The 15,275-nt window shown below is 39.0% G+C and overlaps 1 protein-coding gene across 2 annotated transcripts in view; it reads left to right on the forward strand.

The window, feature by feature from the left end:
* DNAH8 (dynein axonemal heavy chain 8) overlaps positions 1-15,275 on the forward strand; it is a 310,370-nt gene that overhangs the window by 151,114 nt on the left and 143,981 nt on the right. For both annotated transcript variants that reach the window (XM_030870835.2, XM_060307337.1), the window contains 5 exons: positions 998-1,140; positions 2,060-2,194; positions 3,004-3,126; positions 9,623-9,836; positions 14,713-14,822. In XM_030870835.2, coding sequence (XP_030726695.2) covers positions 998-1,140; positions 2,060-2,194; positions 3,004-3,126; positions 9,623-9,836; positions 14,713-14,822 — 725 coding nt within the window. The remainder of the gene's footprint in view (positions 1-997; positions 1,141-2,059; positions 2,195-3,003; positions 3,127-9,622; positions 9,837-14,712; positions 14,823-15,275) is intronic.

The following is a 15,275-nucleotide window of genomic DNA, read 5'->3' on the forward strand; positions in this document are numbered from 1 at the left end:
AATTAAAAGGTTACTAATACCAAATATTGGAGAGAATGTGGAACAAGTGGACCTCTCACATCCAATAGTATATCCACTTTGCTAACTACACAACGGTACACAATATACAGCCAGTTTGAAAAACACTTCGGCAGTTTCTTAGAAGTTAAACATGCACTTAACCATAGAACTCTGTAATTTGCAAGGAAAGTTGACATTGAGGTTATTCCCCCAGTGGTGAATGTTTGTTTTGCTACTATCAAATGTGTGCTCCTCTGCTCTCTTTCCAAGCATTCTGTATACACGGTAACTTTTTTGGTACAATTCTGAATCATGGTATCTTTTGGAAGATCTTTAAAATGGCAGTTAAATTCAAGAATGCAATACCAACAATGCAAGTCATTCAATTTAAATGGCAAAAGTATGAACATCTCTCATCAAGTTTGCATAGCCAGCAGCGATTCTGACATAATAGATTGAAAGGAACGTTCCAGAGATGATAAAATGTAAATAAAATATTTTTCTTAGAATTGATGAAAAGCACTTACAATAATTGTTATAACAATAATATCAGTCAGTAAATTAGCAGTGACTATAAGTCAGGAATCTGGGCACTCTATTAACACTAGTTTTAGGGCCAGGTTTATTTTTTCCCATTTCTCATGGCAAACATCCTATGTCCAGTAATCTACAATCCCTTTTTTGGTCTTTCCCATCCTTTTAGTTAATGTGATTTTCCTACCAGATACTAAACCTGTTATTGGTTGTAATTCCATTTCAGACCAAGATCTCTCTGGATAAATAATTAGCAATTTAAAGCTGACTTTGTAAAGAGGCAAAAACAAATTTAAATTATCAAATGCCACATACATTAGATAAGCAGATATGTTAACGTGTTTTACAAAAATGTTTTAAATGTTTATATATTTCTGTTAATTGTTTATAGCACTTGTGTTTTGTATTGAGATAACTTCTGAAGAATGCAGTTTTATTAAGATCAGCTTTAATTATTGTATAGGTGATTGGGAGCATTGGAATAAGAAACTTCAGCCATATTATTATCCAACTGACAGTGTTCCGGAATATTCATCAATTTTGGTTCCAAATGTTGACAATGTTAGAACAAATTTTTTGGTAGACACCATTGCAAAACAGCATAAAGTAAGTTTGATAGTTTTGTCGACTGAAAAAAAAATGCACAACCTAAAAGTTGAGAGTTATGTTTTATTTGGTGGACATTCTTAGGACTTCAGACCTGGGACACAGCATCTCAGGTAGCACTGAGAAAAATGTTCCAAAGAGGCAAGGCGGGTGGGGGGAAGCCAGAATATACAGAAGTTTTTGCAACAGAAGACCAGGTAGTTGGAGCACCAAAGAATTACCGTTAATGAAAAAAACCCCAGATATCTCAAGTTAAGGAATTTAGTGCTTTTCTGGGTATGGGAAGATACAAGAGTCTGGGCTCACTGAAATCATCCCTTTGGTACGCACCTCAGCTATCTGGGGCCAGTATCCTGTGTTTTCTCTTCCTGAGTCTCCTCAGGGTGCGCCGTCTGGGTGGCTGTAATGTAATGGCTTGATGGCTGCAACATCCTCATTTACTGACATGGCAGGCAATATTTTAGTTTTCAGTTTCTTAGATGATTGCAAACCATGTAAGAAACACATCCCTTTTTACACCTATTGGTGGAAAAATTAAAGTACGAGGGGCCGGAGGTGGTGTCATTTCAGGGAAACCTATTTGGCAAATGAACTCCAGGTCCCAGGATTCACTCCAACTCAATCTTCCCTGAAATGCTGACTTCCAGCGTGCTAAGGAAAGTGGATATCTGCTTACAAAGTCCTTCCAGGGGTTACGTGACTGCTCACCCACACTTTCTTCCAGCACTTTTATAGCATATATTTTACATTTAAATCTTTAATTCCACTAGGATTTATTTTGATGTAGGTCTAATCCTTAAAAGTAATCAAAAATTAGTTGCATTAGTTTATAGAATGAAAGAATGGCTACTAGAACCTTAATATATTTAAAACTAAACATCTTATAACACCTTTCAACATGATTATCCTACGATTGCAGGCTGTTTTACTCACGGGGGAGCAGGGAACTGCAAAAACTGTAATGATTAAGGCCTATTTGAAAAAATATGACCCCGAAATACAGTTATCTAAAAGTCTAAACTTTTCATCTGCCACAGAACCAATGATGTTTCAGGTAAAGCTCATCACTTGCTGTAGTCATTATCATATTAAATATATTAAGTGGTTGATACAATAAAATCTGTATGCAAATGAAACATTGATATATATATAGTTGTCCCTCAGTATCCATGGGGGATTAGTGCCGGGATCCCTGCTGGTATCAAAATCTGTGGATGCTCTAGTCCCTTACATAAAATGGGTAGTGTCTGCATGTAACCTGTGCACATCCTTCCATGTACTCCAAAATAACCTCTAGATTACTTACAATACCTGGTACAATGTAAATTCTATGTAAATAGTTGTAAATGCAATATAAGTGCTAAGTAAATAGTTTCCAGTGTGAGGCTAATTCAGGTTTTGCTTTTTGGAACTTGCTGGAATTTTTTTTCCAAATACTTTTGATGGAAGTTGGTTGAATCCAAGGATGTGGAAGCTGTGGATAGGAAGGGCTGACTGTGTGTGTGTGTATATATATATATATATATATATATATATATATATATATATATCTCTCTCAAAAGAATTGGTGTTGAAGTTGGTATTCAGCTGTTTAACCTTCCTAAGGCTGACACTGAGGCCAAATCAAAATAGCATGTTTTGGCCTAATATTGAAGCTGAAGCTGAACATTGGAGTGTCTTTTAATATAAATTAATGATTAATATTCCAACAACTTATTTTTTAAAGTTTGCAATATTTATTTTAATAACAATATTTACATATATTAAATAAGTCAATTATATTCTACTCTGAAAAGCATGTTCATCATTTTTAGAAATGGATTGAAATGTAATGCATAAGACAGACTATTTCCTTTTCTCTAGAGAACAATTGAAAGCTATGTGGATAAGAGGATGGGAAGCACATATGGGCCACCTGGAGGCAGAAAAATGACTGTATTTATTGATGATATTAATATGCCCATGATTAATGAATGGGGAGATCAGGTAGGACTAAAATATCTCATGTAAATGATATTTAATCAGTATTCTTAGTGACATATGAAAAGATCAATAACTGTCACTTTATTAAGCCTAGTAACAATTCTCAGTCTTTTTTGGCTTCTTGGTTATAGATGACGTTCTTCCTTTTTGAAATCCCTATATGCTTCCCCCCAACACTCCCTCTGCCTCTCTGGCTGCTTGATTTCAATGTGCTTTCTGGCTTCTTTCTTCCTTTCCCCAGGGTTTTATCTTTGTTCTCTTATTTCCCACTCTATATTCTCTCTCCCAGGAGTACCTGATATTTAGAAAACACTTTTTTTTTTTCTTTTGGCTGCGCCGCACGGTATGCGGGATCTTAGTTCCCTCACCAGGGATTGAACCCGTGCCCCTGCAGTAGAAGCACAGAGTCCTAACCACTGGACAACCAGGGAGTTCCCAGAAAACAATTTTTAAAAAAACCCAAAACTCTGCCATGCACCACTGTCCTACTTGTGATCGTCTGTCATCCCCAGACTCACTCCCCTTAGAGGACCTCACAGTTGCTGCCAGGGTTCTGCCTGTTCCTGGTGGGATCCCCAACACGTCCTCCCACCACCGTCTACTGCCTCATCAACACCATCAATCTAGAGCCCACCAGGACCCGTCACATCCCTTCCACCCTTTATCCTGGTTCACCTCAGCCATCACCAGGATGTCAGGACTCCCAGGTCTGTCCGTGCTCATCCTGACACTAATCCCCATCAGTTCTGCTTGGCCCTTGTCTGGCCCCATCTCCTACTTTCCCCACTCCTGAAAACTTTCTGTGTGCCCTTGGCAGCCATGGTTCATCCACAAAATCCCCTGTAAATTCAGCTTCTTCTCTGAGCTTTTCCCTCACCTTCTTGCTCTAATGGAAACCCAGGATGCTGCTTTCCCTGCAGACTTCTCACCTGCAGGTGAGGGAGATGTCCTTCTCCGTTCTCATTGCCCTCTTCCCTGAAAACCTATCACTCTGACCTCACACCCACATGTTGTTGCAGTCATCTTGGACCCTTGGGTCACACCCGTCCCTCCCCGAAGATTTCAGTCCCCAGATGACTGTCACTCTCTCCAGGGCTGTCCCAGTCTCCGGGGCCAGCTTCATGGTGTGCACAGTGTGCCGTTGCAGAGGGATTCGCACTTCAGAGGAACTTGCATGTGATTTAATGCTCTGCTGTCACTGTCTTGAAATTTCTAATAATGATTTTTGAATAAAGACACTTGAATTTTCATTTTGTCCTGAGCCTCACAAATTATGCAGCCATTCCTGCTTGTCATAATTCTCAGTGATGCCAAAAAATATCTACGTACATGATCTTGACCTCTTAGTTCCTTGACCTCAACTCCTCCAATGATCATGTCTTCCACTCCGTCTGAAATTACTCATTCACGCAGTGGTACCCTACACCTTGTCATTATCAGTAACTGTGACCTGTTCATTATCTCAGTTTCAAGCGTTTTATTCTCTGATCACCATGTCCACATTCTGTAGCTCATTCCCTCTACTACCCAGACTACGGATGGAGCTACCAGCCATTGTTCCTACCATCATTAGATTCTCCTTCATTTCTTCTCATTTCCTCACTTCCTTCCTTTCCAGCTAAAATTCCATAATCCATTATTATAATCATGGTAGCATGCACCCTCTACTCATTTGTGAAAGCCTTAACCACATTAAATCCTTGTTAAGCCTCTTTGCTCACCAGCCACCTGCACCTATGCAGCCAAACTTGGCTGGAGAAAAACACACAGTACTGCTTAAAATCACTTTAAAATCATGATTATGGACCTCGCTGAGCTCATAATACTACCCAGCAATTATACTGCGTGTTTTGTGTTATGTATCTTTATCCTGTCTATTCCTATCCTACATCTACATTCAGGTTCCTTTCATACCGTCTTTTTCTCAGACCGTGGACACCTTCATTTCCTTGCCCTCAGCTGAGCATGAAGTGCTACAGCCTTTTTCCTATTCCACTGAGGACACTGATTTTTTTTGTTCCTTTTTCCTTTTCTTACGATCCATTTACTGCAGTCAATTTCTGTGTTCTAGTGGTTACCCTAGACAGTGCATCCTACATACATAATCAAAAATAAAGATCATCTAACACTACTTTCCCATTTTGTATATCCAGTGACCTTTGAACACTTTAATTTCCTTTATCTTTCTCCTGATTTATAATTTTATTGTTGACTTGTATTTTAAGTCTATGCCTCTATTTTTATTTTTTATTAGCATAAATTATATTATTCACCTTTATATTGTGTTATGCCAGTTTTATTTATTTTTAAAAAAATTTTATTGGACTATAGTTGATTTACAATGTTGTGTTAGTTTCAGGTGTACAGCAAAGTGAATCAGTTATACATATACATGTATCCACTCTTGTTTATATTCTTATCCCATAGAGGTCATTACAGAGTATTGAGTAGAGTTCCTTGTGCTATACAGTAGGTCCTTATTAGTTACCTATTTTATATATAGTAGTATGTATATGTCAATCCCAATCTCCCAATTTATCCCTCCCCCCATTTCCCCTCTGGTAACCATAAGTTTGCCTTCTACGTCTGTGACTCTATTTCTGTTTTGTAAATAAGTTCATTTGTATCATTTTTTTAGATTCTGCCTATAAGCGATATCATGATATTTGTCTTTTGCTGTCTGACTTACTTCCCTCAGTATGACACCTCTCGGTCCATCTGTGTTACTGAAAATGGCATCATTTTGTTCTCTTTTATGGCTGAGTAATATTCCATTGTATATATGTACCACATCTTCTTTATCCATTCCTCTGCTGATGGACAATTAGGTTGCTTCCATGTCCTGGCTATTGTAAATAGTGCTGCAATAAACACTGGGGTGCATGTATCTTTTCAAATTATGGTTTTCTTCAGATATATGCCCAGGAGTGGGATTGCTGGATCATATGGCAACTCTATTTTTAGTTTTTTGAGGAACCTCCATACTGTTCTCCATAGTGGCTGTACCAATTTACATTCCCACCAACAGTGTAGGAGGGTTCCCCTTTTCTCCACACCCTCTCCAGCATTTATTGTTTATAGATTTTTTTTGAGGATGGCCATTCTGACCAGTGTGAGTTGATACCTCATTGTAGTTTTGATTTGCATTTCTCGAATAATCAGTGATGTTGAGCATCTTTTCATGTGCTTTTTGCTCATCTATATCTAATTTTTAAAGTGAACTCCCATGAGGCATTATTTTTTACTGTTTTATATATTCACTCTTTGTTTGCATTACACACTTATTTACCACTTTTTTTACTCTTTATTCATTCTTAGAACTTCCTTAGGAGAAAATCTTTTAGTGACAAACTCTTAGTTTTTTTGTTTGTTTGTTTGGTCTGCAGAAGTCTTTATTTCATCCTCTTTATTTGAAAGACGTTGCTGGATAGAAAAATGTAGGTTGGCAGTTATTTTCTTTCATCACTTTAAATATATGATTCCTGTCTTCTGCTTTCCTTGTTGCTGTTGAGAAGTCAACTACCACTTAGTCATTGCACCTCTGAAATTAATCTGCTTTTTCTCACTTGTGGCCTTACTTTCCTGTAATTTTTTCTTTTTCGAATTATGTTCCTTGGTGTAGATTTATTTGTATTTTTTTTGCTTGGGATTCACTGGGACTCATGAATCTGTGGTTTGGTGTCTTGTGTCAGTTCTAGAAAATTCCCAGTTCTTACCTCTACAAATACTGCCTCTGCCTCACTTTCTTTCCCTTCTTATCAAACTCCAAATGTATATTAGACTTTCTTCTTTGCCCTCTATGTTTCTGCCCTCTTTTTCTATACTTCCCAACTTTTTCTCTCTCCAATACTTAGTCTAGATAATTTCTCCTCTCCTATCATCCATCTCACTAATTTTCTTCTCTGCTTTGTCCAATCTGCTGTCAAATTCATCCACTGAGTTTTAATTTCAGTTGCTATTTGATTCTTATTTTCTTTCAAATGCGTTGTCATTTGTATTCCTTGCATATATTTTCAAATCATTGTCTATTTCTTTAAACATGTTGAGCATAGTTGTTTTAAAGCCTATGTCTGTTAATTTCAGCATCTGAAGTCTACATGGGTCTGTTTCTGCTCTCTGTTGTTTTAATAGTTCTTGTTCACGTTCAACCTTTCTTGTTTTCTGTAAGTACCTTTGACTGCTTGCCAGGTCATTGCCCTTAAAAAATTATCTGTGGCTGTTTCTTAAAGCCTAAGATGAATGTGCCCTCAACCAGACAGGTTTGAGTTTTCTTCTGTTAGATCCTTAAGCACTTATTCAGTCAGGATCATCTCAAAGCAAGGTTAATATTTGAAAGTCTCTGGCCCACTTAGGCTATGCACACCCATGGTGCAATTCTGTGCAAGTGTCATTCTGAGGCTACAACCTCCCAGGGAAGACTTCTTTTTCTTTTTTCTTTCCCTTTTCCTCTCCCATTCATTAGGGATCCAGGGCAGATAGACCTCTCAGCAGTTCCTGTAAGATGAGGAGAGAGGAGGCATATTTAGATATCATCTATAAGATGAAAAGATCCTGAATTCAGACTTTTTTAATCCAATTAAGGATGTCTAGTTGGATCTCAAACTTAACGTGTCCAAAACTAAATTCCTGTTACTCCCTAAACCTGCTCCTCCAACAGTCTTCTCCATCTCAAGAAATAGCAACTCCACATTCAGCCTGTTAGGAAATCATGTCGGCTCCATCTTCAAACTACATCCAAGATTTGACTGCTGCTCATCACTCCATTGCTAACACCTGGTGTGAGCCACCATCTGTCTTCTTGATCATTACACATCCCTCCTCATTGTCTCCCCATTTCCCTTGCCCCTCTCAATCTATCCTCACATCAGCAACCAGTTAAAACATGCGTCAGGGGACTTCCCTCGTGACGCAGTGGTTAATCCGCCTGCCAATGCAGGGGACATGGGTTTGATCTCTGGTCCGGGAAGATCCCACATGCTGTGGATCAACTAAGCCCGTGCGCCACAACTACTGAGCCTGCGCTCTAGAGCCTACGAGCCACAACTGCTGAGCCTGCATGCCGCAACTACTGAAGCCCGCGCGCCTAGAGCCCCTGCTCCGCAACAAGAGAAGCCGCCACAATGAGAAGCGTGTGCACTGCAACAAAGAGTAGCCCCTGCTCGCCACAACTAGAGAAAGCCCATGGGCAGCAACAAAGACCCAACACAGCCAAAACAAACAAAGAAACAAGCAAAAAATGTGTCAGATGGTGTGTCACACTCCTCTGCTCAAAATCCTCCCGTGAGACATGTAGCATATAAATGCCAAAATCCTTCCTGAGATCTAAAGACCCTATACTGTTTGATATTATCTCCCCATGATTCTCCAACCACATTTACTGATCCTTGTACACACTGGGTATAACATTCACTCAGAGCCTCTTCATTTGCTGTTTCCTCTGCCTGGAATGCTTTTCTCCTAGATATCTGAGTGGTTTGCTTTCTCACTTCCTTCAAGTCTTTGGTCATATGTCATGTGAGATGAAGCCTTTCCTGCTTCCATATTCAGTTGCATCCCTGAGCACTGCCTATTTCCTTTCTCTGCTTTATTTTCTCCAAAGGACTTATATCATTTTATTTACACACATACATACATACAGACATGCACGTGTACATTTTCTCTCCCATCACAAGAACGTATGCTCCATGAAGACAGGGATTTTTGTCTATGTTACAACAGAGCCAGACACAGAGTAGTGATTGATTAAATGTTTCTTGAATGAAAGAGTGTCATATTACAGGGGCTTGTGTGTCTTCCACTCCAAGATACCCAATAGGAATTTGGATATACAGGTGTGGAGTTTAGAAGAGAATCTGAAGCTAGAGTTACAGAGTTGAGATTCTTTAGGATTCAGGGTTGAGATGGCATCCCCTGAAATAGAAAAGAGCCAAGGATGGAACCCTGTAGAAGAGTTACATTTGAGGGATGAATGGAGAAAGAATGGCTTGGGAAGTGATCCAAGGTCTCCAGATGAGCCTGGAAAGAACTGAGCCTCTAAAAACAAGAGAAGAAAAAATTTCAATATGGAGGGAATGTTAGCAGTGGTAGAGGCTACAGAGAAGAAAGATAAGGATGTAAAATCCAATACCAAAACATTCAGGAGTAAAACTATCCCATTTTCTGATTTAAGGTATTTTAAACAGTTGAATGTGGAGTGTGAAAGATGTAAAACTTGTAACTCTGAGAACTCTTGTAATTGTACCAAATATTCTGTAACTCTCCTATCTAGATTTATCAGCGTGGTAAAGAGCGCATTGGATTTGCACCAGACATATTCAACTTACAGTTTAGGGTTTATGGGTGGTATCATTTAAGTCAAATTGCCTTGAAGGCAACATTCACAAACACTTCATTGATAAAAGTTGAGCATTTTCTTCTGGTCTCATCTGTACTATTTTATAGGAGCTTTGGAGGAAATGATAGTGATGTGTTACTAAAATGTTACTATATAAAATTCCAGATAACTAACGAGATTGTGCGACAAATGATGGAAATGGAAGGAATGTACAGCTTGGATAAGCCTGGAGATTTCACTACTATTGTTGACGTACAGCTCATAGCGGCAATGATTCACCCTGGAGGCGGTCGAAATGATATTCCACAACGTTTGAAAAGACAGTTTACTGTGTTTAATTGCACATTGCCTTCGAATGCTTCAATAGACAAAATTTTTGGTATGACTATTCTTGGTGTTTAATTTTTTATTGCATTACATAATGGACATAAATCATGCAAAACCTTATTTAAGAGATAAAAAGGCCCTGTCAGAAGTAGGGATTAAATATCCGAAATGGAGAGCTAAATACCAGGGACTAAATACTAAGAAGACTCATGTTTATAGCCTATTGTAAGACTCAGGGATATTTAGAAATAGCCTTGTTGAGGGTTGGCTTTAGAGGTAAGTAAACCTTTGTGTTGTGGTTTTCTTGGCACGATTAATCAGAGAAATTTGGGCTAATGAATGATAGCCCATTGATCAGAGGTTAACAACATAATATACTAAGTCAAATGTAGCACTTTGCTATGTTAATGAAAATGATATTTTGACACCAAATTTAGGCCCACATAAACCATTCCATTAAAATTATGTACATGAAGACATATAAGAGAAACGGACCCATGCATATGTGATCATTAATTATTTGACATAGCAAGTACTGTAGGTCAGAAGAGAAAGGCAGACTTTCAAGAAATGGTACTGGGATATTTAGTAATTCTTATGTGAAAATAATTGAAACTGGACCCCTACCTCACACCAAGCATAAAATCAATACAGAAGGATTAAAGATTTAAATATGGAAGGCAAAGCTGTAAAGCAGGGCTTCCCTGGTGGCACAGTGGTTGAGAGTCCGCCTGCCGATGCAGGGGACGCGGGTTCGTGCCCCGGTCCGGGAAGATCCCACATGCCGCGGAGCGGCTAGACCCGTGAGCCATGGCCGCTGAGCCTGCGCGTCCGGAGCCTGTGCACCACAACGGGAGAGGCCACAGCAGTGAGAGGCCCGCGTACCGCAAAAAAAAAAAAAAAAAAAAAGCTGTAAAGCAATGGAAGAAAATATAGGAAAATATCAGAATGATCTCTGGGTAGGAAAGAACCTCTCAAATGAGACTCAGAAAGCATAGACCATAAAGGAAGAAAATGATAAATTTGACTAGATTAAAATTAAGAGCTTTTGTTCAGTTAAAAAGCAACATTAGGGCTTCCCTGGTGGTGCAGTGGTTGGGGAATCCGCCTGCCAATGCAGGGGACATGGGTTCGAGCCCTGGTCCGGGAAGATCCCACATGCTGCAGAGCAACTAAGCCCGTGTGCCACAACTACTGAGCCTGCGCTCTAGAGCCTGCAAGCCACAACTACCGAGCCCACATGCCATGACTGCTGAGGCCCGCGTGCCTGGAGCCTGTGCTCCGCAACAAGAGAGGCCACTGTGATGAGGGGCCCGCACACCGTGGCAAAGTGTGGCCCCCACTCGCCACAACTAGAGAAGGCCTGCGCACAGCAATGAGGACCCAATGCAGACAAAAATAAATAAAATAAATAAATTTATATTTTAAAAAAGCAACATTAAAAGAGTAGAAAAAAGACAAGTTGCAAAGTGGAAGAAAAAAATTTCAACACATGTAACAAAGCAAAAAACTCAGTAATCTGAATACTTCAAGAAATCCAAAGAATCAATCAGATAAAAAGCAAACATCCTAATATAAACATGGACCAAAAGCCAGGCACTTTAAGAAGAGGAAACCATATGACTAATAAACAAAGGTAAAGATGATAAACTTTACAATTCAGGAATATGGAAATTTAAAACACCAGGATAAAAACCATTTTATAACCACTAGATTTGCAAAAATGAAAAATTCTGACAAAAAAATCAGGCATTGGTGAAAATGTAAAGCAACTGAGACTCTCTCCCCTGCTGGTGGGAGAATCAATGGCTGCGAGCCCTTCATAATGACTGGACGTTATTACTGGTAGTAGAACATGTGCACACCCACCGCCACTCCACTTCCAAGTATATACCAGTTCGCCATTTTCTTCCTTTATGGTTGTGCCTTATGAGTCTCATTTAAGAAGTCCTTTCCTACCCAGAGGTCATACAGGTACTTGCCTGTGTTTCCTTCCAAACGTTATATAGTTTTGCCTTCCGTATTTGAGTCCTTAACCCATCTGTAGTTGATTTTTCACATGTGCACCAAAAGACTTACACAAGAAGGTTCTTAGAACAGTGTTCCTGACAGCAAAAACCTTGAAGTAACCCAATTATGTATTGACAGTAAAGTCGGATAAATACATTGTGGCGTGGGTGTACCGTGTAGTGCTCTAGAGCAGTGAATGTGAACAAACACAGCTACATGCTTCAACATGGATGAAGCCCAGAAATACAATGTTAAGAGAAAAAAAGCATCACAGAGGAACATATAACATGATTCCATTAAATTAAATTTCAAAAACTAAAGTTAAAAGGAAAAGTTTAAAGTTCAAGAACGTAAGTGCCAAAGCTTTTTTTTGGAAAAGCGAGTTACTGATTCTCACCAAGTCAGCGCCCTGTCTACCTCTGGAGGGAGGAGGGATGGGACAAAAGAGGCTTCTAATGTACTTGGACAATCTTGTGTTCCTCAGTCTAGTGGCTGTACGTGAGTGTTTGATTATTTGTTAAACTTTTATACACTCTTTGATATGATTAATATTGAAAATGAGATATGGAAACAAACCAGAAACCGAGGCTCAGAGAAGTAAGATAACTGCCCAATTAAGGCCATATAGCTAGTGCATTGCAAACGTGTGATGCTGATTCTGTTTTCTGATTCCACATCCCATGCTTCATATATAACACATTTGTGCCACAGGAAGCTGGAGGTCTAGAATCATAGGATTTCAGGAAGCAAAAAGGCCTTACAGGCATCTAGCACAACCAACCATGACCTTGGATAATTTCACGTTCCCTCAAGGCTGCTCTTCTTTGGTCTATGTGAATGAAGCCCAGTTTCTTTAGCTGACCCACCCTTCATAAACCTGCTATGCGTGTCTGAGCAGATATTCGTATTCATTTTCCTCTGGAAATACCATGCTCAGAACTGAACATACTGCTCAACATAGAGTCTCACAGGGACGAAACAGAGTTAAATCTGTTTTTGCAGTCTAACACCAAACACATTTTGGGACTTCAGGAACAGTCTATATAACACAGTAGTTCCTGAGGGTGATTATGTCAGATTGTCACTGTGTTGGGTGTTTCCTAGGAACCATTACATCACTACCCAGGCCAGTGTGTTGGCTGACTGCAGGTCAGGAGATATGGGGGTCCTGATTTCACTTCTGTCAACAACCAGTCTGAGTGAACTTGAACAGTTTGCTTTACTTGTCTGTGCCTGGTCTCCTTATCTGTAAGATGAGGAAGTAGTCTCTAAGTTCTTTTCCAGCTCTTCTACTCTTCAGACTGAGGGCTGTTTTACAGGTTCCAGAGCCAGGTTTCCTGGGTTCAAACCTCAGATTCACCCACACACAAGGTGGGTGACCTTGGGCAAGTTACTAAACTCATAATAAAATGGGAATAATAATAACCTCTAGGTCCATCTGTGTCGTCACAAATGGCAAGTCATGTCAGACAGAGAAAGACAAATACCTATGGTCTCACTTATACATGGAATCTGGAAAACAAACAAATGAACAAACAAAACAAAACAGAAACAGACTCATAGATACAGAGAACAAACTGGTGGTTGCCAGAGGGGAGGAGAATGGGAAAATTGAGTGAAATAGGTGAAGGGGATTCAGAGGTATAAACTTCCAGTTATAAAATAAATAAGTCACAGGGATATAATATACAGAATTAGGAATATAGTCAATAATATAGTAATAATTTTTTATAGTGACAAATGGCTACTAGACTTACTGTGGTGATCATTTCTTTAATTGAGGTATAGTTGATTTGCAATGTTGTGTTAGTTTCAGGTATACAGCAAAGTGCTTCAGTTATACATACATATATATCTATTTTTTTGTTTCTTTTCCTTTTTAGGTTATTACAAAATGTTGAGTATAGTTCCCTATGCTATACAGTAGATCCTTATTAGTTATCTGTTTTATATATAATAGTGTGTATATGTCCATCCAAGTCTCCCAATTTATCCCTCCCCACCATTTCCCCCCTGGTAACCTTAAGTTTGTTTCCTGTTTGTGTGGGTCTATTTCTGTTTTGTATATAAGTTCATTTGTATCATGTTTTTTAGATTCCAATATAAGCGATATCATATGTTATTTGTCTTTGCCTGGCTTACTTCACTTAGTATGGTGATCTCTAGTTCCATCCATGTTGCTGCAAATGGCATTATTTCATTCTTTTTGATGGCTGAGTAATAGTCCATTGTATATACGTACCACATCTTCTTTGTCCATTCATCTGTCAGTAGACACTTAGATTACTTCCATGTCTTGGCTATTATAAATAGTGCTGCTATGGACATTGGGGTGCATGTATCTTTTCGAATTGTGGTTTTCCCTGGATAAATGCACAGGAGTGGGACTGATGGATCATATGGTAACTCTATTTTTAGTTTTTTAAGGAACCTCCATACTGTTCACTATAGTGGCTGCACCAATTTACATTCCCACCAGCAGTGTAGGAGGGTTCCCTTTCCTCCACACCCTCTCCAGCATTTATTATTTGTAGACTTTTTGATGATGGCCATTCTGACCAGTGTGATGTTTTAAATTTGAGTCACTATGTTGTACACCTGAAAATACCAAAATATTATATGTCGACTATACTTCAATAAAAATATAAATGAGAAAACGGGAATAATAATAATATCTACCTCAGATTCTTTCTCATAGGATGTTGGGAGGATTAAAGGAGTTAATACATATAAAATGCTTATCACTGCATACTAAGCTTTGCTAGCCCCACTGCTGACTGCCAGTCTTAGCTGATTCCTTGAGAGAAATTCTTCACATCACCTAGCTTAGTCATCTTGTAATGATTTATTCACTGGGATAAACATGTACCTTGTGATCTTATAGTAAGCTCATACCTTCAATCTTGTTTATTTTTCAGGAGTTATTGGCTGTGGGTATTTTGATCCTTGCAGAAAGTTCAAACCCGAAATATGTGAGATGATTGTGAATCTGGTTTCAGCGAGCAGAGTGCTGTGGCAGTGGACTAAGGTACAGAATCATCCGTTGTCAATAATCAGAAAAAAAAAGTCAACAATTATTCAGCCTAGTTCTCACCTCATGGCTCATGAAGTTATCATCACATCATGGGTAGTAGTGTTTTTCTGGAAAAGACAAATTAGGTGCTGAAGTAGATTTATGACACCTTTTCCTTCCAAGGAGCAAATATTCTGACTGAATGATGCTTTCCATATATATGAGATATTACTGTAAACCAGACACGGCATCCAGGATAAAGTAGAGTTTTGCTGAAATGAGAACACTGCTTTTCCACTTGTTACTCTGATTTGTAACTCTTTGTATGTCTGTCTTCCCTACCTGCTGCCAACAGCCAAACTGTGTCAGACACTCAGATGTTCACTGACTGAGGGAATACATGGATTTCCAGATACTCTTAGCTAACCAAGACTTAAAGTCCAACTTGTGGATTTCTCTGAGGTGGAG

This window comes from Globicephala melas, chromosome 11 (assembly GCF_963455315.2).
Source record: "Globicephala melas chromosome 11, mGloMel1.2, whole genome shotgun sequence".
In the NCBI taxonomy this organism is placed as follows: domain Eukaryota; kingdom Metazoa; phylum Chordata; class Mammalia; order Artiodactyla; family Delphinidae; genus Globicephala; species Globicephala melas.